The sequence below is a fragment of the Hippichthys cyanospilos genome, chromosome 7 (genome assembly GCF_059441005.1).
Source record: "Hippichthys cyanospilos isolate Australia breed blue-spotted pipefish chromosome 7, RoL_Hcya_1.0, whole genome shotgun sequence".
NCBI classification, from domain to species: Eukaryota; Metazoa; Chordata; class Actinopteri; order Syngnathiformes; family Syngnathidae; genus Hippichthys; species Hippichthys cyanospilos.
The window spans coordinates 5,081,626-5,105,390 of NC_142375.1; the positions used below are offsets into that span (position 1 = coordinate 5,081,626).

The window sequence follows — 23,765 nt, forward strand, 5'->3', positions numbered from 1 at the left end:
TCGTTTTTGAGCACAGCATCCTCGAAGCTTCCCTGCATCTTTTGGGTCCGTTTACTTTCCACGCATCTCCCAACATGCCGCGTTGTGACACAACCATCATTATTGCCAGCAAACTCTCTTCCCAAATAAAAAGCGAAAATCTCGATTGTTTTTTTTTAATTATCACGCTCGTTTTACTACCTTCTTAAATGACGTCGCAGACAATATCAGAACTGCACAGAAAATGACCAATTAGGTTGTCATGCACGCACAAAAAAAAAAAACGCACACACGTTTAGTGACGAGCAATAAACGCAACAAGACAAAGCGTTTATCCTGACGACGTTGGAGCGCGCCTGCTTTTGCCAAGCATCACGGCCGCGGCAGTGACAGCGTTAAAAAGCGGAGTCTCCACCTCTTATGTAAATACGGGTGACAGATGCGCCTCAAGGCAGGGAGAGCTGCAGCTGAATGAGGGCCACTTGTCGTCCCGGACGTGCGGTCGCGCTCAAGACGAAGGAGGCGTGGGCCGCTCTCGCCTTGTGTTCGCCTCGGATCGAGTGCGGGGAAGGGAGGGTGGCGAGAGGCGGCTGGCTACCTTTGGATGGAATCATGTCGCGAGCGCTCGGCCTTGCGACGCCAGCATCAGTGTAATCCACGGCGGCGATAAGCAGCACAAAGGCACGCAGAAATGGGTGGACAGATAACGCGAAATGCTTTGTACGGTAAGGAATCATCGTTGAGCGCTGCTTTGATGCTATCACGAGAGCGTTTGCTGTCAGGTAGCGCACAAACGCCTTCACCATAACGCTCAAAATGGGGCTCCCGGAGTGGAGATTCCCGTTTGCTATCAAAGGCTGGTAAGGTGATTGAAACTGTTAAATATTGTGTTTGCCAAGTTGTGGTGTTCCCCCTACGCCTTGTGATGGGTATCGAGTTCCCCTTCATAAAGAAGCAAAACCCAGCTGTGCTTTGGGAGCTGAATATTTTTGTATCACAGAATAATAGCGTTAACTCGCGTTAACGTTACGCAAGATTACTAAACTGAACTAGCCTTATTGCAAAATTACAAGTGGAGGGAGGAAAAGCAGAAGTAGCCCCCACCAATGATCCCAAAAAAAAGATATATTTTATGCGAAGTTTTTTTTTTAATTTTTTTTCCAAAGATCACTTCCTCAAAAGCACAAGATTATCAAAGGTTTGGAAAGATATATCACAGATTTCAAACACGTAAGGCTGACAGAAAATACAAAGATGTGCAAAGTTGTCATCTGGACAATTCTAGTATATGCCTGCTTTGAATAATATAAAACGTTCTGTTTAGATAAACCTTTTTTTTAATTTATTTTTAATATTTCTAATATGCCTTAATGTTGATGTAGTAATATGTGGCTGGTCCTGTACATAAGTGACTTGTGGAAGTTAGAATTGTCATAGTAAGCATTTTACATTTTTTTTGCTGGTCTGTCAGTTGTCATCCATTGATGCCCAGCCAATGTTGTTTCTCCTTTTTTTTTTCAAGCCAAACCAAATATCTGTAATCTTCAGTCCACCTTTGTATTTTTTTTTTTTTACATTTATTTATTAATTAATTTTTTTGTCCGCGCTTCCGGCATCCATTCATCTCCATCCACGGGGGCTGGACATATTGTGGCATCATCAAATGCTGTATAACTCAAAACCACAACAATTTTTCCCACATATCTGTGTTTGAATAACATGAATTCAAATGCAAAATAAGCAATATCATGTCATTTACAAAGCTTAAAATGATTATATATACACCTGTAATACAGTATTGTATGCATCTGTTTTAGCGCGTTTGCACTTTTGTCACGCGCCACCTTATTGCCACTTTGTTATCAACAACAAGGTAGTGTGGATAATATTTGTAATTTGTCCAAATTGAAGTAAAAAAGAGGCGGGTCGACTTAGACACAAGGTCGACCTGTACACAGACACTTTGAAGAGTGTAAAATCAAAAACATTTTGGTTTGAGTAACATTTTTCATTTAAGCAAATGATTGCTTGTGTGTTGCTGCCGCGTGACATGAGTATTGATTACCAGAACTGGGCAATCAATCGCCTAATAGCTGAAGGTGGGTGATGGGTTAATTTGGCAGTGGCTTGCCCAGCTCTATTAACTAACTAGTCGGGAAAAAAAAAATAATGAAACCATGGAAATTGAAGGTGTTTCCAAACTTTATACTAATACTTTCATCAAATGTCTAAAAATGTTGTTTTTTAATGTTACAGGAGCATCATAATTTTCACTTTTGTATTCCTGAACTACTGTTTTTGAAATTTAGATAGAATACTTATTTTCCAAATTTACCGAGAGCCACAGCAGAAGGCTGAAAGCGCCACATATGAGTCTGTGCCATGGCTTGCCGACCTCTGGCCTAGCCAGAACCCCTTGTAGCCTTTGAATATTTACAAGACCTAATCATTCTAATTGCAGCCCCAACATTAATCCGATTAGTTAAAGAAGGACAGACTAAGACCGAGGAGGATATAGCACCTTCTCACTGGAATCGAGGTCAAGCACCTGAGTAAAATCCTGTGTCAGTGCTGTATGCAGTGTTGGGCATGTTACTTCAAAACTGTAATGAATTATTTATTACTGATTAGTCATTTCAAAGTAATTAGTTATATTACAATATTACTGTATTTGAAATGTAATGCATTACACTACTATTGCATTACTTATATATGTGTGTGTGTGTGTGTGTGTGTGTGTATATGTATAATGTGTGTTCGTGTGTGTGTAATCCACTAAGCAGGAATTTGCATACACACTTGGAGACTTGTTCGTCACATTGAATGTTATTGTATGATCACATTGTTATGAGATATCAAGGAGGCAAAATCAATGTGAAATTGAAATTATTAGACCCACTAAATAGTCAGTCAAGGAATGTACCTTAGGTTATTGTTCTTGCTTTATGCATCTTTGTCCATCCATTTCCTTGCATTTAGTACGTGAGCAAGAACAAGGAATACAGAAGTTCAATCAGCGTGCAACAGTTGCAGGGGTGTGACAGAAACATATGTCTCAAGGTCAGATGGCGCTTTGGCGAGCAAGTGTCACTGTCATACAAATGTGACTTCTGCCTTTTGGCAGCACATCAACTTTATCAAAGTGTAAATGGAGGATCCCCTCGCAGGATGTAGATATACACACCAATGCGCACTGAAAATAGCACAGACTTACATGTTACCCTTTTGTTTGTTAGACATCTGTGCAAAGTTGTCTTTCGTTTTGAACCTTAGGTCACATTTATGGCAGCACACATTCTTCACAACTGCAAAACCAGCATCATTGTGATACATTGCGTAGCAGAGTCAATGTATTATTGATTATCGTTGTTGTATAATCCAAGTAATGGTGACAGTACTGGAACAGCTGGAGAGCTGTAGCTTTACTTAATGACATCTTATAGACGTCATCATCTCCACTGACTTAACCTTTCCCGACCACATCATGATTTCAATTATTCAAGTCACTCGACAGTTGGATTATCACAATATTCAGGAAGAAAATCACACAATAAGTAATAAATACAATGTATTTATTTTAACAGTGTTCAATTTAAAGATAACCACATGACAAAAAGAATTACATGTATTAGATGCTGACTATAAGCTGCACCTGATTATAAGCCACACCAAGAAAAATTGAACAGAAAATCTACATTTGTCTTGTATAGGTTGCAAAGTAATGTAAACCGCAGGTTGTAACACGGATGTTACATGGAAGTTTTTCAATTTTTTGTTTTTATTGAAAACCTTTTTTCAAACTGCCTGGCTCTAGCAAGATCATGCCTTCAACACAAACGGAACATGACTGCATGTTTAGAAATAAGAGCAGCACCAATATATTTTCGACATAACCCAGGCGCACTCCAATTGTTTGAATACTGGACCAACACAACATTAACATGCCCAATGAAAGCCCACCAGAAGTTAATCATCTTCCTCTTCAATGTCTGCACTAAATCGATTCAAATTGATGTCCAAAAAAACTTTTGTTGCGCGCCCAGGAGTCACAGCTGGTTTTGTTCGTTTTCATAATGGCTGCTTTCACAGAATCCGGTGGAAAGTGCTCCCTGGTGGCTAGTAAAAAAAAAAAAAAAAAAAAAAAAAAAACCTCCAAAAACTGCAGAGTGGAACACGCTTCCTTGTGGCTAGTAAAAAAAAAAAACAAAACTACAGGTACATCGCTAGGTTCAACGCATGCGAGAAGAAATGCCGTGGCTTACAACCCAAATTTGACGGTACATTTTAAAAATGAACACAACAAAAATAATTACAAGCAGTTTTAATGTTGAACCTCATTAAAAGGTGAGTGGTACATTATCTACTTCTGGGAGTGATGTTCCTTCGAATTTCTTATCTTGAATTTTCTCTTGTTACTTGAGACAATATTTTCCCACCGAGGCATTTCATAAGCTGAATTTTTCCTAACAAGGTATTCGTAAGTAGAGGTACCACTGTATTCATGTACAAACCTGCTGGACCACATAGATACAGTTATAACAATGTTCATGCATGCAAAGATAGTACAACATAGTTCCAAAGAGGTCAAATCCAGACAACGCATATCAGCCGCTTCTATTTTTATTGACTGTTTTTGTGGCCTTTATTTTAGTATACTCTTGTTATTCTTTGTTGCTGCCTAAGTGTCTGCTTGTAACGGTTGCCAGATCAACAGATATTTCCATATGATATGGCATGAATTACAATACTCAAGGTCTGAGGTTGAACAATAAATCAAATTAATTGGTATAACCTATTTTACATAAAAATATATTTTTAAAAACATCTTAAAATAAATGTTTGTCGGGTTCATTACTTTGTTGGTACAAATGATAGTTTCCAGAGTCATTGAAAAACAAAATCTTATCATTTTTGGCCAATATCGCCCAGCCCAAGATCAAATAGATATGATAGTTAATCGAGATTCTTCTTTATTGTCTGAATGTGTTCATAGAAGTAACGCAGCAAAGGTGTGGATGCAGCAAAAGAAAAGGCAAGAGGCTTGATATCCATTTATTACAATACATTTTATACTTGACCAAAAAATAGTGTCATAGAATAAAGTGTTCAACATGAAAGGATGAATGCGTAAAAAGCTATGATGCTATATTCAAGTTGTTAAGTTTTGATACTTCAAACAAATATTACATTTTTAAATGAAATAACTCCTTGTCATTAGAATCTAAAACATATTGAAATATTTTTGGGAAATTATTATGTATAATTGCCCAGCCCTAGTACACCATAATGATGAGCAATACAACAGATTGATGGAATGATTATTTTTAATGCATATATATATATATATATATATATATATATATACATGCAAACATACATGTAAACCCGGATAAAAACTTAATATTGGCTTACTGGCTCTTTAAAAGAACAAACATTGTAGTTGTTTAATGTTCCCCTTCACTATCCACCTGGATGGGGAAGAAGCACGTTTTTTTGTCAAATGTGAAAATAGGTTGCACATATACCCAATTGCAGATAAAGATAATGAGAAAGTCGACTTGGTCACCAGTCAGGGCTGTCTATGACTGCTTGACACTGAGGTTACATTCACATTGAAGGATGTGATGTGTTCATACTGCAAATGCAACCCATATTAACATCAGATTTTTGCAGATTTTTATTTATCTGCAAAGAAAGAGGCCCAAATTTGGATTAAAAAAAATCTGAATTGTGCATTCACATCATGGGGAAGATAATCTGATGCGTTGCATATGATTAAAACAAAACAATTGCGCAAAGCCTGTGATAGCTTGCTAAAATAGTCAGCTCATTTATAGTATAAGCTGGCTCTCATTTGCATTCTAAGGCGACCGCCATAGCTACAATCAGTTTTGCAAGTGTCTGAAAAGTCTTGAAAAAATGTTTTTTGACATTACAAAATAGATCAAAACAACAACAAAAGATGTTTGTTTTCAATAGAAGAGCTTGAAAACGTATATTGTTTTTGTCCTGTAATAACAAAAGGCTTGTTTTGACTGGATCCGATTGCGGCACAAGACCTCTAGCTACAAGGGGTTGCTAAGGAACATGAATTCACACATAGCAGCTGCGCCTCTTTCGAACTGGGTAATGCATTCAGCTCAATTTGCCTTGGACCAGGTGCCTCAAATTCAATTGCTCTCCTGTGGCTCTGCCAAAGACAAAAGACCACATTAATGCCTTTTGTGGATACCCGTGCTGGATGAAATAGTGCAAGGGTCCTTACTAAATAAATACAACTAGAAGGACAAGTTTAGAATCAAAGTGAAAGCTTGCCAAGCAATTTGATGGTCATCGGGATATATCAGACATCTGTCCCTGTCACTTTCAGCTGTTTCACGCTCAAAACACACATCTACTGTATATACAAAGTAGGCTCTGTTAAAGTCAGTCCTTAAAAGCCAAACGTAATTTTGGTCCGTATGTTGACCCGTACATGTTAACATTATATTTCATTTCCAAGCGTTTTAAGATTTGATGAAGCGCCATAGTTTATGGCACGCAAAGCGCTTCAAATGTCTTGAGTGGGATAGATCTTGAGCCCTGTAGAAAATTAACCACTCAATGTGAGATCGGGAATTATAATACTGTTGGTAAATATGCAATTAGTTACTGTACGTATCAAAGCAATATGGCTAATAATCTGAAGCTGGGGTGTCAAAGTCAAATGGGCAGGGGATCAAATGGAAACAAATAACTACAAGCAGTTATTTGATGCAGTATAGGTATAAATGTACTACATTGATTTGATTGTTTTGTCTTTTGCCTCCAGAATCCCTCGGAGGCCCCTTCCCTTCAACATCCCACCGCTGTCACCACAAATCCAAGAGATGCCTGCCTATCCAGTGTGGTAGCATTGGTGGGCCCCTTCCAGTCAGCCCACTTCTCTTCCACCCTAATGCTAAGGGTTCCCAAATTGTCATGGACATTGCCCAGAAGATGGTCAAAAGGCAGGGGAGTTTTTGCAATGCCATCACCTTCAGCAACAGGCCCATAGCCCTGTATGAGCAAGTCCGCCTCAAGGTAGTCAGATTCATTCATTATTTAGTTTGATGAGAGGTCTGTTAGCAACTAAGTGGCCTAACGGTAGAGTGTCTGCCCAAATACTGGGAGCTCTAGCCTTCGATCTCTGACAGTTATAGCAAAGACTCTAAAAAAATGGAAACCTTGCCTGACATTCAGCATTAAGGGTTAGAATTGGTGGGTTTGATCACCAAGTAATTTCTGAGTGCAACACTGCTACTGGTAAAATCACATACTATGTGTTGGTGCTCTGGCATCAGAGTTGTCCTTGTTCATTTGAATGTTTCGTTGTATCTAGCTGACGGAACATTCAATAAAAAAAAAAAAAAAAACATCTTTCATTGTTCCTTCTAAGCTGGTATTACAAATATCTGGGAAGCTGGTGTTACAAATGCCAGGGAAAATAACCACTGTTGATTTTAACTTCATTATTATTTTCAGTTAGTTGAAATGCTGTGAAATTAAACTTTTGTAAGTTGTTGTATGAACCTTTTACCAGTAGAGGGTGGTAACTGCACCGCCAATGAGTCAAACGCGACCACACAGAAGTGTGTGTGATAAATCATTGGTACTATAACTGTTATACAATGCTTAATTTCATTGTAATGTTAATTCTGCTACAATTTCTACAGTACCATGGAAGTTACTGTAGAATCAGTAATCACGGGGAACTGGTGCCCTACGTGTTGCTTTACGAAAATAATACACGGAAGCAGAGTTTACACTCAAAGTATTAATTAATTACAAAAGCAGTCTAGGAAACATCTACCCAAACTTCATTTTATAGTTTTCCTCCTCGCTCTCCTTCTGGCCAGGCAATCTCTCAATCAGCTCACGGGCACTCCTACAAGACAAGTGATTGCATGATGATTGAGAGATTGCCTGGCCCGTCTTCTTCAAGAAACTCACGCGCGCATGTGACAACTCGAACGCGGGGCAGAAGAAGAGGAAGGACGGCAAATGAAAGAAAGTGTTGGGGAAAATGTTAACTAGACTGCTTTTGCAATAAATATGAATTTCAAGCGTAAACTCTGATTGTTATCATGTTCGGTCACTGTACCACCCTGACAGATGAAGGGGTGGTGGTGGGGTTCTACCTTGCGGTTTTCAGTTTTTGCGGGGGGATATCCGAACTACGTAGTGCCTTGTTTAGAGTTAGGATTCTGTTCACAACTTCTGATTAAAACAATTTCTTTATGAGTTTCAACATAAATTGTTTAAATGGGCAGATGCCCAAAGTAGTAGTAGTATGTAGGTAATAGTCTTTAGTTTTGAAATTGAATGAAAACATTTTTTTCAAATAACATGGTCAATAATTAAAAGGCATTTAAAAGCATTTTTGTTATGCCACCCTGGTTCTTATTATTCAACACATTGAATTGACCTACCCAGTCGCATTAATGATAATCAGGCTCTCTTGTGGTGTGAATGGTAAAAATGGAATGATAAAGGTTGGCCATTTGTTAAAGACACTCCAATTGAACTCAGACCAAACCAAGATCACCTAATGATATTGGAATGAAACTCATGTCAAACCGCTCAGGTTCAGTTGTCTTCTATTATCTGACTAACTTCGTGGTCCACTTATACACCACTGACTTCAAAACATGTTTTCCCCCCAGATTACTAAAAAACAGTGTTGTTGGAGTGGAGCGCTGCGTCTGGGGTTCACCTCCAAAGATCCCTGCAGGATAAACCCAGACAACCTGCCAAAATATGCCTGCCCAGACTTGGTATCTCAAAGCGGCTTCTGGGCGAAGGCGCTACCTGAAGAGTTTGCTAATGAGGGGAATATTATCGCCTTTTGGGTTGACAAGAAAGGCCGTGTTTTCTACCGCATAAACGAGTCCAGTCCCATGCTGTTTTTCAGCGGAGTCCGAACCACTGATCCCCTCTGGGCTCTAATTGATGTTTATGGTCTGACCCGTGGAGTGCAGCTGCTAGGTAAGATCTGTGTTACCAATAAGAACGTAAGGCCAAAATACTGTACACCAATCCGACGTGGGCCACGTGAAACCGACGCCTACCTTTTGTGGCGTTGGCCTCACCGTCGACACTTGTCACTGCAAAAATTAGGTTAAACGATATCTCTTCTGCGCATGCATGAGAAGTAATACCCCTCCCACAATCGGCCGCATTAGCCACTATTCCTCATTTTTATAAAATGCCAACTGAAGAGGTGTTTATGTGGGCAGAAGAGAAATCTAAAACAATGCATACGTGAAGTCTTACCTGGTTTATTCAGTTGCGTCTTCATGTCTTCCCATAGTGTCACTTAGTAATTTCATAGAATTCCAGGCCAAAATGCACAATAGTTACAGTCATCAACTTGCTCTTCGGTCGAGACAGACATTGTACATCAAATTGAGGAGGAACAGAGCGAAATTTTCATGCTTTGCTTACTGCATTCATCCACTTTGTTTCTTCCCTGTGCACTGATTGACAAGCCAATCAGAATCACCAATTGTCACTACAGTCCGACACTGATTCAATTTCAGTGTTTTTTTGTTTTTGTTTTTGTTTTTGTTTTTTTTAAACTGACAGTTGGTGTGACCGCCCAGACTCTTCCAGATTTTCAACGTCGGATTGGTGTAACAGGGCCCAGATACAAATCGTTTACAAGACTTTTTTTTTTTTTACTTTTTGTACATTTTTGTTGTCTTTCAAAATTTAAAGTTTTATACCTCATCCTGGTGAGATTTGCACTCATCTAAAAAGTAGGCATGCACCAAAATTAAAATGTTTGTTTGAAACCAAAAACCAAAAATGAGAAACACTTGGCTGAAATCTGAAATGCCCAAAGAAATTACAGTAATATTCCAATTTCTAGAACATTGTCATTTTCATGTTTCAAACAATAATTTCTTCAAGAATGATTATGAAAATATTTTTTGCACTGACCAAATGGTGAGCAAGTTAATTGGCATCCAGTACCTGGTAAACTTTTCTGATTCTCAGCCACTTTTTGACGCATACGTAGTCGGCATCATATTTTCCAAGAATAGTCCTAAAAAGCCCCTCTGCAATCTCCTTCATTGGTTATGAAATGGAACACTGGCAGATGAGGCATTCACATTTTGAATGCCATCAAGAAAAAAATATGGCTCTTGCCAGCCAATATGGATCACCTGAGTGCTGAGTGCACCTGAATTCATGCCTCATGCAGCCACAACAGTGTTTACCATCAGTGAAATGAAGTTGTTTGTTAGTGCCTTGAATTGGTGATTGTGATTTCATTGCAATAGAAAGGTTCGGCAAGTCATTACTCCGCAAGTTGACATGATGCAGGGAAAAGCTTAAAATAAGTGTACCCAGGCATTTGTGTCCATATATTATTTGAAAAGGTAAGATTTATTTTCAATTTGGCTATTTCACCGTGTTTTTGGAATGTTTTATTCTCATACAGAGCATCAACAAGAACCAATAGTCTAAATAAGCAGGTATTTGGGACAAGAAAATATTATTTGAGCAGTTTTTTCAACCAAGGTACTTAAATAAGTCGAGGATTCGTATCAACCTTAGTTTACGTTTACGACAGTTGAACTGTACCTGCGTCCAAAAAAAGACGAAATAGGAGTGATCCAGACTGCCCCTAAATGTAAACATTTTTTTGACTACTATAGAATTTGAGAACCTCTGACTAAAGCTTTCATCCACTCAACTAAGTGCGACCAATAACTCTAGCTGTTTTTTTTTCCTCCAATTTTTATTTAAAGCTTATATAGATTATAAAAAGTTACGATCGGCACATTGCCGGACGGGTTAGCACGCCTCACAGTTCAGGGACCTTGGGTTCGATTTCGGCCTTTGTGGAGTTTGCATGTACCCCCTGTGCCTGTATGGGTTTGCTTTGGGTACTCATGTTTCCTCCAACATTCCCCAAAACATGCATGCTAGTTATATTGGCCACTCTAAATTGCCCTTAGGTGTGTTTGTGAGCATGAATGTTTGCTTGCCTCTATATGCACTGCGATCAACCGGCAGCCAGTTCTGTCCCCTGCCTCATGCCCAAATACAGTTGGGATAGGCACCAGCAAGTGAGCGACCCTCGCCAAGTCAAATTTATTTATAAAGCACATTTAAAAAAGACCGTAGTCAACCAAAGTGCTGTACTATAAAATAAAAGTGCAAACAGAAACATAAAAAAAAACACTTAAACACATAACTCACGAACAGGCTAAGACACAGATAAGACAGCACTTCAGGGATGTCAGCTTTCAAGGCGTAATAAAAGCAAGTAAGAAGTGCGTATAGTGAAGTCGTGAGGATAAGTGGCTAAATAAAGTGTCTCAGGTAGATGCCTCAAGCAAGGTGGTTCTCCTCAAGATTATCACAATGCATGAAGATTTGCCGGATATGGGCACAGCTGTCCCTGACTATTTGTTTACACTTGTCACAAAAGTGACACCGACAGCTTGCAAGCCCGGGCCATTCATTATGAACATATCAGATGAGCAAAACCACCTTTGAAGAAAATGTCATTTGTCTTGTATTTCACAGGGCTTTACTCAAAAGCAAAAAAATGCAATTAAGATAGACAAGAATGCTATTCCTAATTTCAGATTTGGATTAAACCAGTGAGCCTTACTCTTTTTTTCAAAAACAAAAAAACAGACTGACATCTATTGACCAACAGCGGGTGAGGTTCGCAACTCAAATTCCATCAGTATACAAAAGCCAAACCATACAAACAAAGAAAAATCAAATGCAGGCTAGTGGTTTGGGACCAGTGGATCAAACCATTTTGAACACAACTAATATCACTGGGAGTTGATCGCAAATGATCACATATGCTCATTAAAATTTACGAGATCTGCACTTTCCAAAAAAAACAAAACAGTTATAAGACTAGATAGACTGTTTGAATCATTTTGGAAGGAGACAATGTTCATGGCACAAAATTTCAAGCATGGTTGAATTGACAAACCGCACGTCTTTTAAATGTTAACTGACCTGTTGAGGCTTCTAAGTGCCCAGAAAAGAAGCAGTGTGAGTAGAAAGCTAAGCGTTATTGAACAATAACTTTCAATCAGGTACGGTCCAGCTACCGAATCTCTTGATACTAATTTTCACAAAAATGAAACACATTAAAGTCACAATTTTCATTTGAAAACCTAAAGCTTAATTTGATTTCGTTAGTGATTTTCTTTCCCCATCATGCTCTTGGTAGAAACCTACAAAAGGGAGTAGAAGCTTCTGGCAACAGCTCCTCTACAGTATACAGGTGATGCAGTAGTAAAAAACAAAAATGAAAAGAAAACAATCTAAAAACAAGGAGAGAATGCACCAGATTGTGTGCATTGCAATCTCATACATACAGTAGATAAGTAATATAAAAACAATGTTATTATACCTGATAGGTGGCTTGGTGGTGCAGTGGTTAGCACGTCCGCCTCACAGTTGAGGGACCCGAGTACAAATCTGCCTCGCTTTGGCCTCCCTGTGGGGAGTTTGCATGTTCCCCCTGAGCCCGTGTGGGCTCCTGCCACTGCACTCCGGCCGGCTTCCTGACACACTTCAAAGACATGCGTGGCAGGTGCGTTGGATGTCCTTTAGTGTGATAGGGTGTGTGAATGGTTGTTTGTCTCTGTGTACCCCGCAATTGGCTGGCAAAGAGTTCAGGATGTTCCCCGCCTACTGCCAAAGTCATCTGGGATAGGCACCGGCAAGCAGGCGACCCTTGTGAGGATACCACTAATCAAAGGATCCCGACCAAGCAATGTTGGACCATGCAGCTCCAGTCGCTGTGCAAGTGGTTTTACATTTTCATGGGTGAATCTCGGCTGTTTTGACCTAGTAAAAATTGGATTAAAAATGATCAAGAATTTGAATTACAGATACAACAAATGCCCACATGTTTGTCAACTATCGAGTCACCATAAAAGGAAGAAAATGATTGGTTATTAGACACTGGTGTACTATTCAAATTTTGGAACTTGTTCTATTACTTGACTTGAAAAAAGTAGTACGTTCTAAGGTTGGCTCTTGTTTGTTTGCTTATTTTGCCTGCACACAAAAATAAAACAAGTCCTGGCATTACATTGGCAAATGACGTCCATTCTCCAGATGACAAATGGGACGGCGTATTTTCCCTCCCTCTTTGTTTGACTATTGTATGTGTGAGAAGCCCAATGCTCAAAAGCCTATAGGTTTCAAAAGCCATCCAACCCGGTGAGGGAATGTGCCAAGAATAAAGAACATCGCAAGCATCTAGGACAAATTCCTCTCTGACAACATCCCTCTTTTTCACTACCCCTCCTCCGCTTGTCATATTCTATCACCTTCTCTCCTGCTATGGTGGGTACATCTAATTCCTAGCCTGGTAAATGGACTAAACGTTGTCTCCAATGTGTTTTTTTGTGTCTTCCCTACAGCTGAGATAAACATAGCTAGGCCATTTCTTCTACATTTGCTCTCTGATGTTGTATGAGCGGTCCTATCTTATTTGAAATCTCCCTATAGCTCCTGTTTTATTTTATCTTCACCTTTTGCTGAGATCAGATAAAACCCTCCTGAGACGTTGGATAAAGATAACCCCATTGTGCATGTTTGCGTGCGCACGTGACACAGTAAATCCCCTCGCTCACCCAGCTCTAACATTGGCTCACACTCCTGGCATGTTTCATCTGCCTTGGCAAGCAGATCTACTAAGCCAACCTCCCGCTCTAACCAACTCATGTTAGCTTGCCATTCCCTAATCAAAAACATTTACAGTGTGAGCCAAAGTGTGTTTGGGCCAAGATCGACATGCTGCATTTTTCCTCCATCAACCTCAACCCTTGTGTCTATGTGTCAATGCTTACAATGGATTTAGCACGCCAGGTGGTTTATTCTTTTAATCAAAGGGGGGCCCGTTAAAAAAAAACAAAAAAAACCACACGTTTAATTCTTATCCCAATGTAAAGCATCCTCCGATTGAACTCGTCAATTCAGTTTTGTTCAATCCATAGTGATACATTAAACTTTAACACCCTAAGTTTATCCCATTTTCTAGATCACATGCTCCTGAAAACAGAACATGTTCACACGATCATGATACTGAGAAGTTGCATAATCCCAACTATTTTTTATTTACAGCTATTAGTTATGTTAATGGTTGATTTAAAAGGAGCCAGAGGCCCATAGTCCAAAGAGATTGTATTGGCTAAAACCGCAGGTGCACCACCATTGATAGGCAGCAGCTGGTGAAGCTACAAAAAAAAAAAAAAAACACACATGTATGCATACATTTCCAAGTGTTTTGTGTTGTTTTAATACTAGTGCATGACATGTCTTTCTTTATACAGTCATTTTTAGTAAACAAAAAAAAACACGCACTCACAAGCAAAGCGAATTACATAGGCAAAGCAGGGTTTTCTTTCTTCCTTTTATGGTGACATCTCAGTTGAGAAACGTGCGCAGGCCACTTCTTTAGGGACAGTGAGGAGGAGATAGAAACACTGCCTGTTAGTTTTCTTCTTTAAAATAAGGTTTTATGCTTCTTCAGTGGAAGAAGATAGTTGATTCCTTTGGCAAGAACCTTAAGGTACTTTTGGAGCAGGACTGAAAGGCGTTCATGATTGAAGACATTTTCGATCTTTTCCATTTTCAACCAAATTTATACTGGATGTCTCCTCAAAAATGTCTTAACGACTTGAAAATGTAATGCAAATCATCAGTCGGGGGGTGAAACGTGGATCACAGGTTTAGGGTGGAACACCTTACATGATTACGTTGATTCATCTTGTAATTTTCTGGCTTTAAGGCAAATATGGCACAGTACGAGACTTAATGATATTTTGTCAGTTATATCAACAAGTCTGGGTAAAGTGCTACACATGCATATTTCGTCAGATTTTGTAAGATGACCTTATTGCTTTGCACTTTTAGAATTGACAATCTAGCAAGTGCATCTCTGTAAAGCTGTCAACAGGCCCCAGTGCCTCGTCTCGAATGTCATTTCACCAATGAGTTAGCATTTATATCGATAAAGCGACCAATAAACGCCATGATGTGACCCTTCAGCACAACATCAAACAGAAGCCATATATATATTTATATATATAGTCGGCCCCCGGCTTACGAGCACCCTGATTTACGAACAATTCGCCTTACGAGTGTGGATCAGGGAGAATTTTGTCCTCCGCTTACGAACAAACCTCTCGCCTTACGAGCAATTCAACATGCCGGCCATTGAGTATATAGATATGTTCTCGTTTAATTGCGTCAGTAAAATCAACAGTAGCGACAGCATTAATCATCAGTAGATGCTTGGGGCAGTAACGTGAACGCTATTGCTCTTACAACGTCACACTGACTGTCTCACTCACGGTGTCTAAATATATTACCATTTAAGTGTAGTGTTTGTACAGCTAAGGGGAAAAACAGCTGACATGAAATTAAATGTGCCGATTGCAGGACAAAGAATTGTCATTGGTTTAAATGTGTGTTTTTTTTAAAATTAATTGTCAATACATTCCAACCGTTTAAAAAAAAAAGTGCGAATAATTATCAGTCAGTCACGGAGATGCGAATATGCTATTGGTCGATTAAGGTCACCCGGTCTCACTCACGGAGATGCTATTGGCCGGCGTCACACGTCAATCACAGAAATGCCGATATGCTATTGGCCGAACGCCTTTATCTAGCTTGATGGGACAGGATGGAAGTAAGGAGAGAAAATTAGTGAAAAACGGAATGTTGTGAAGACTTTGCAAACTTTATCTGTTAGACATAGCTTCTAAAATTACTAGCAGCGGTAAAGAAAGAAATAAGAGGATGATGTTTTAGTATCTGCGTGATTTGCACCCTGACTGAAAGAGTTACTGTAACACTGTAAGAGCAATAGCATTTCTATCGCCGTGTTGACTTTGAGGTAGGGCTCTGTCCCCCTCTGCTTACACCCAGCTCAAGTCTCGTCGTTTTAAAGGTAAAAGCTATTTATCCATTGTAATTATTATGTAATGTAAGTGTACAGCAGATTATGTCACTTGATTTTAATATATGTATACAGTGTGTCGTTTTTACCTAAGGCTTCGGCGCGCGTTGCACGCATTCACTAATTAACATGGGTTTGGATTGCCCGCTATACGAGCAATCCGAGATACGAGCGTAGCCGCTGAACGGATTAAGTTCGTAACCCGGGGGCCCACTGTATATATATATATATATATATATATATATATATATATATATATGTATATATATATATATATATGTATGTATATATGTATATATATATATATATGTATATATATTTGTGTATGTATATATATATATATATATATATGTATATATATATATATATATATATATATATATATATATATATATATATATATATATTTGTGTATGTGTGTATATATATATATATATATATATATATATATGTATACACACAACATAACAAGCAGATTACCATGTCATCCGAACATAGTCAAATAATCCAAATGTAATTCATAATTCATCATCACCTCCAGGGTCTGTTTAGTGAGTCTTTAAGTCTACTGCTGTCTTCCACTGCAGGGGCAACAGCTATTTGTTCAGGATAAACTTTTTTTTTTAGACAAAAAAAGGGTAAATTTTTGAAATGCCTTTTGAGTCATCCTGTATTCTTAATTGGTAATTCAAACAAAAAATGTTTTGCTCACTCAGTGCCATCACGTTTACCTACCGTTGATGACTCGTCACAGTCACGAACATGAAGTCTGCAACATGATAGAGCTGAAATTTCCAATTGCTAATTTGTGAATTAATGTAAATCAAATATGAAAAAGATTAAACCTTAACAGTATCATTGTAAAGTTCTACACATATATTTGCAAGTCCCCCAATGTTAATGTGTTAAGAGAAATAATAGACAAAATTATATTGAACCATTAAATTATCATCAAATTTTTTATTTATCATGCAGCCAAACTTATTTTGAATAGAATATTCAAGATATATATATATATATTTTTTTTTTTCTGGTCACCATGAGGCCATCCATATATGTGTGTGTATATGTGTGTATTCCTCGGATCTTTTTTTTGGGGGGTGTTTTTGACCAAGTAAAGAAAAAATGTTTGGGATTTTACAAATACCACAATACTCAAAAGATGCCCTACATGGGAAATACAGAATGCACTTATTACGTTCAAATCACAACTGGGATTCCCATTCAACAGCAGAGTTTCATGTTATTTGCTGTAGTTCGAAAATGTATTGGGTTCAACTACTTTCAAACAACAATGCCCCATTGGAGTCTGTGTCATTATTGGGGTGGCATGTTTTCGTAGCAGCTGTTTACAGACGAGTGTGTTGCCCCACGACTCTGGTAATTGAAGCCAAGAGCTTTATCTGCAGTCAGACTCTTATGTCCGGGTCAGATAGAGGCACCCAAACCCGGCCAGCAGTGAGAGGCACTCCAGAGACAGACAGGCCTCCTGCCCGTTGACTTGCCTCCGTTGCTCACAGAAGAGGATTCTTCTTCCTATCTACCTATCCTTCAACTAAGATGGGTTAAGAGGTCACCTCTTCTGGTACATACGTAAATAAGCCAAGTTTTCTTTGTCTTTCTCTGTATAGCAGGCTAAGTTTAACTCCACCACTAGAGAGGAAGTAGAGGAGGGTCCATACAGATTGTTATTTTTAGCAATCACGTCACATTCTCGGATGAGCAACTTTATCGCCGCTGGAGTAGTGCCCGTGTGTTTGTGCTTATGTTCTTGGCCACACTAGATGATATTTCGCTTTTTTGTATTTTTGACTAACACAAACACATGCACTCGCTCACGATTGGCATTACAGATTTTTACAGATTCAGCACTACTTAAAGCCATCCATTCATTTATCCATTTTCTACACCACTTGAAATCGTCGGAGTTACTGTTGCGTTTGAGCCTTCTCCATGTGACTTGGGTACTTGAATTGGTATAGAACAATCCCGCAAGGCAAATTTATCTCATCTGCTTTTCCGCTTCTCTTTTCAGACAGTGAGATTGTTCCTCCTGACTGCTTGCGCCCACGCTCTTTCACAACAGTGCGCTCCTCCTCTCTCTGCCGCGAAGCAGATGACTCCCGTCTCTCAGTTAGCCTGTGTGACCTCAACCTTCAGCGGGAGGATGGCGGCAACTCCAATAATCACCCACACCATCACGCGCTCCACCTGGCGTCAACCTCCTCTGCCTGTCCTATCCCTCAGAACTCCCTCAACCTACAGCAATCATCTTTGCTGCCGTCCATCCTAGAGAACGATCTCTATTTTCACCAATTGCGTGGTGCACATATAAAGACTCTGGATGAACAGACTGTGGCGAGATCAGAGCATTCGCGGGAGGAGCGCACCCTAGTTTTTACCAACCGCCCCTTACAAACAGGAGAGTGTGTGTACATCAAAGTAACCAAGTCCAGTCCAGCCCGCTCAGGCTCCTTGTCCTATGGCGTGACGTCATGTGACCCAGCTGTCCTGCGCCCCAGTGATCTGCCATATAATCCAGAGGCTCTAGTTGACAGAAAAGAGTTTTGGGCAGTGTGTCGCGTACCCACCCCTCTGCAAAGCAGTGACATCCTAGGATTCCTGGTCAACCAAGAAGGGGAGGTCATCTTAAGCCACAACGGCACCGATGTTGGCATGCAGGTCTGCGTGGACAACTCGCGCCCACTTTGGATGTTCTTTGGTCTACATGGTGCTGTCACTCAACTGAGAATTCTGGGTAAGTTGCAACCTCTAACATTGGTATACAGGGGTCTTAGTGATGAATGTGCAGACAACGTCACGAACCTTGGAGGACTACTCTGCAGGTTTTTTGTATTGCTGGTCATGGCATTAAACTAGTGATAGCAGTAACCGTGAGGACTTGGCCAATTCGAGTCTAACTGCTGAGAAAAAATGGAAATCAGTGATGCCAGTCTGCTTGTTAACTACTGTTAACAAGTGCCTTGCCCCAGACGAGCCATAATCCCCACCACCCTACCTCAAAAGAACAGTCTATGCTGGGCGAGAAAAAATAAGCAAAAAAAACAAACACAAAAAACCCTTCCCACTCATTCAATGTCTGCCCCACGGGTCAGACTATTGAAATTCACTCCGCTACGCTGTACACTTGTTCAAGCTCCAAACTTGCGCATCATTTATTTACTGCCATTGATTGGGTGCTAAGTGCTGCAGTGACGTTGTGCCAATGCAGACAATCCTAATGACCAGCGGCTATTGGAAAGTCATTTGTAATATGGAAAAGCAAAACCACAGAACGTTTTTACACACAATTATTATTTGTAGAGCAAGCAAGCAGAGATGATGATATGCTGTGGGGGGTGGGGGGGTTACATGCATACATCCATGGGAGAATGTCTCATTTTTGTCTGTGGTGACATCATCTCACCTGTTAAACATGACATGAGCTTTCATCAGTCCCTCTAATTATCCAATGGTACCTCTACTTAGGAATGTCTCGTTAAAAAAAAACAAATCAAGTTATCAAACGCCTCGGTGGAAAAATATTGGCAACATCGTTGGCATATAATATGAGGCACGAGACACCAGCGCTCGCTCCACCAAGACTGTAAACTAATACATTATCACAACCTGTGATGTCTAACGTATTTGTTACAGTTTGTGAACTATTTTTATCATGTATCCTCCGTAACTGCTGCAGTTTGTTTTTTCTCCGTGTCCTCGGCGCTGCCTCTCTTGACCAACGTCATCCACTTTTTCTCTCAGTGGAGTCGATCTTTGAGTCACATTGTAGTCCATGTAGTGTCTAGCCATTTTCGAATCACACACGCAGTTAGCCACGTTCCTTTTGAGCCATTCGGAGTTCAAGATGCGGATTTTGTTCTTTCCTGCTTGAACGATGTTCAAATCCAAGCCAAACGTTTAATTTCTCATTTTTGCCCAAGCGGCCAAATGCTAAATTTACTGTTTATCAAAACTCCATATTAATGAGTTGCTTTATTGTCCCTGAGGTTACAATGAAAACCGAGCAAGCTTGCTGCCACCGTCCACCAAAACTGAAGAAGTTTGTTATGTCTTGAGTCTGACATATGTCACTCCCAATATTTCTGTTGGCTGATTTTGGCCTTGGGCCACATTGACCGGGCCCCATGGCTGTCTACTGAGAGCGCACTACGGTTTTGGTGGCTTGTCACTTAAACGCTCACGGGCCGGCCCTATTTGAGTTGCAGTTAGAGAAATTATGTTGGGCTTTGGCAAAGCTTTTGCATGATGCAAAATGTTAACAACAGAATTGCCTGGGTAACATAATTAGTAGTCATAATCATAATACTATTATTCAGGATATTATTTATAGATTATTATGCTCACAATTATTTTCAGCCTGCAGTGCTCCACTCACGCCAGCAGATGGGCACTGGCCCCAAATGCAGAGAGGCCACTGTTATTTACATATTAAAAAGTGGCTCTTCTTCTGAAACGTTACGAAATGACTAAGTCTGAGGAATCAAGGAAATCCATTATCACTGTAATATACTTTTGTCTTGAGATCCTCCACCTCCCCATGCCAACCAAAGCTAAATGCAAGAATCTAACTATATCGTGACATTTTTTATTAACTAATGGGTTATTCACTTAGGGACATGTTACATTCATCCCAAAAGTTACATTTTTGCTTAAGCACTGGCCATAGCAGCTTGCCAATTTTTTCTGTGTGCATTTCAGTCATTTATTGAAAAAAGAAAAAAAAACTTGGCAAAACACCAAATCAAACACAGAGGGATAATACAGTAGGTCTCTTTTCAGCAATTAGCTTGGACTCCTCAACTAACTACATTCTTTAAATTCCAACATAGAACTTTTCTTGCCTGATGCTGATATATTGCCTTTTGTTGACAGGATCCCAATCAAGATTTCAATAAAGTTGAAATGAAGCCAGATTGAGGGATGCTAATCTTGCTTCTGTATAGGGGACGAAATTAAGTATTCATTACAAAGACTTCATGAAGTCATGCTTTGTCTTATTGCCATAAGCAGATATGCAGTGGGCCCCCATGTTACAAGATTAATCCGTTCTGCGGTTGGGCTCATAAGGCAAACTCAACGCATGGCGGGTCATCCAAACCGATGTTAAATAGCTACTGCATTTAAAACCCCAGGTAAAAACATCAAATTTGTACATACATATTAAAAATTGGTACCAAAATAGTATAGTAAGTGCTAGGTATATATAATATACATGTATACAATCAGAAAACATCCTAAATAAAAAATATAGAAAGGATGTATTTACCTTTTCAGTGCCGCTTGTTATGCCCATATTCCCTCGTGAGAGGAGCCGAGCCTAGCCTAGCCTTCTTCGTATTGATTATCTCCAGTTTCGACCAATAGCATCTCCGTGAGGACCAGCATTGAAGTGAAGCGTTTCATGGAGGCATTGACGGCAAGAGAAAAGAAGTGCAATTACCTGTAAATGCCTGCAGGTGGAGACAAAACAACACAAATACAGCCAACCCACTAGGGTCATGACAGTTGTTTTTGTCGCAAAGCTGGGAAAATACCTTAAAGAGGGGACAAAAAAACTCAGTGTTCCACATCGCAACATGAAAAAAAACATAGGACAGGGACGCTGTTACCGGGATTCCACTGTATTTCGCCCCTACTGTTGCGTTTGTTTTGCCATTGCCACAATTTTGAATAGTTCAACTGACAGTCATGTTTAACAGTGACACAGGAAAAAAACGTCTACAGTGTGCCAAATAAATGCAATTAAGATCTGTGAATGACTGGATGAAGGTAATATTCAGCGATGAATAAAGAATCTTCATCGATGCTGACACTTCCGACACGCAAGGCGTTGCGAGCTCCACATAGCAAATCAGTGTTCATTGTCTTGCTCAAGAACATTTCGACATCATCAGCAGGGTCGGGGATCATACTCATGACGCTCCAATTGGGAGATGAACACTGTATATCACTGCATTTCCACATTGCCACCAGCGCGGAGGATCAAACCCTAGACTGTACCGATGGGAGAGGAACATTCTTCTTGATGAGCCTTGACGCCTCATCTTTATCTTCACATCTTCAACAGACGTTTCTGCTTTACCGCATGCACACATGCACCTTACAACTCCTGCACGCTGCACATTGCAGGAATGCTTCTAACAACATCTGCACTACCTACGAAGGCGTTCGACCGCGTCCCTCGGATAGGTTCTGTGGCGGGTGCTTCGCGAGTACAAGGTACCAAACTACTCAATAAGGGCTGTTCGGTCCCTGTACCACGATGTCACAGTTCAGTCCACATATCTGGCAGCAAGTCGAGTCTGTTGCCAATGGGGGTTAGACCACCCATGGCTGCCCTTTGTAACCGATTGTATTCTTTATCTTTATGGACAGAGTTTCGAGGTGCAGTCAAAATATTGAGGGATTCCTTATCTTTATGGACAGAGTTTCTAGGTGCAGTTGAAACATTGAGGGAGTTTGGTTTGGGAGTCACGTGATGTGATGTGATGTGGTGCTGTTGGCTTCTTCAGGCTGTGACCTCCAGGCAAAGCTCTCCACTGGTCAATCTACCTTCCTGCCCTCACCTAATGTCACGTGCTGTGGTTCATGACCGAAAAACGAGATCCTGGATAGAAGCTGCCGATATAAGCATTCTTCGCAGGTTGTCTGGGCTCTCGCTTAGAGATAGTGTGAGAAGCTCCGTCACCCGGGAGCAACTCAAGTTTGAGTCGCTGCTCCAACACGTTGAGAGGAGCTAGTTGAGGTGTTCCCGGACATGCAGGAGGGACTATGTCTCTCAGCTAGCCTGGGAACGCCTGGGGATCCCCCCGGAGGAGCTGAAGTGGCCGTGGAGAGGAAAGTCTTGATTTCTCTGTTCAGGTTGCTGCCCCTGCGACCCGACCCTGGATAAGCGGAGGATAATGGATAGATGGATGGACTTAAAAAAATGTACGTCCCCTATCTAATCAATTCATGTTTTCCACCCATGTTTTATTGCAAGTCTCACTTGCTAAATTTGGATAATTTTCTGTATTATCCACGAGGAAAGAACTTTTGCTGCATTGTATGTCCCCAATTGTTTCCCCAAAACAACCTTAAATATTACCTATCATTCCTCTGTTAAGACTTGTGCACACTTACTGAGCGGACATGTGATGATAGCAAATCAACAACTTGCATTCTTACTAGTGATCTGGGCAGCAGTCTCATTTTTCTAAGCCACCTATTGCAGCCTTACTGCCTTACGTTTTTTATCTACGCTGTCTCTGATCACCTCAATCAACAGCATTGCTTGTCATTCATGCATTGGTACAAGTGAGAGTTCACTAAGAATCTGTCAGGGTTTGACTCAAGGTTCTGTGTCATGCTCAAGGACAGATTTGACACCATTGGAGAAGGAGGTGTTGAAGATCTTTTTCCATCTGAGTAACTAGCTCTTTCCTTTGTATTGCATTATCTGTTTTGCCAGCAGCAAAATGTCAGTGCACAGGCTGAACTTGTAGTTTCTATAGCAATTTTACTAGGACTACTGGACACTGCTAACATCATCTTATCGTATTCCTTTTATCCTATGTAGGCTCCACTCATGTAGGAGATACACGGGCCGGGTCAAACCTCAGTTCGCCCTCCTCATCACCGCATATTCCAAGTGGCCTCGGCAGCAGCAGCAGCTCGGATCCCGTCCTCAATGGAGGCATGTTTTCGACTGTTAACTGCAGCTCAGCTGGTGGTAGGTCAACCTATAACGGCCGGTACAGAAGCAGGGAGTCATTTGGTGCTTGGGGACCTAGATAAATTCCAT

At 40.3% G+C, this 23,765-nt stretch overlaps 1 protein-coding gene across 1 annotated transcript in view; it reads left to right on the forward strand.

Moving 5' to 3' along the window:
* The first annotated feature begins 341 nt into the window (after nt 1-341).
* Nucleotides 342-23,765, forward strand: part of neurl1aa (neuralized E3 ubiquitin protein ligase 1Aa) — a 28,136-nt gene continuing 4,712 nt past the window's right edge. Inside the window, exons 1-5 of the mRNA XM_088419695.1 lie at nt 342-704; nt 6,791-7,041; nt 8,664-8,985; nt 17,994-18,716; nt 23,541-23,693. Coding sequence (XP_088275821.1) covers nt 671-704; nt 6,791-7,041; nt 8,664-8,985; nt 17,994-18,716; nt 23,541-23,693 — 1,483 coding nt within the window. The 5' untranslated portion in view covers nt 342-670. The remainder of the gene's footprint in view (nt 705-6,790; nt 7,042-8,663; nt 8,986-17,993; nt 18,717-23,540; nt 23,694-23,765) is intronic.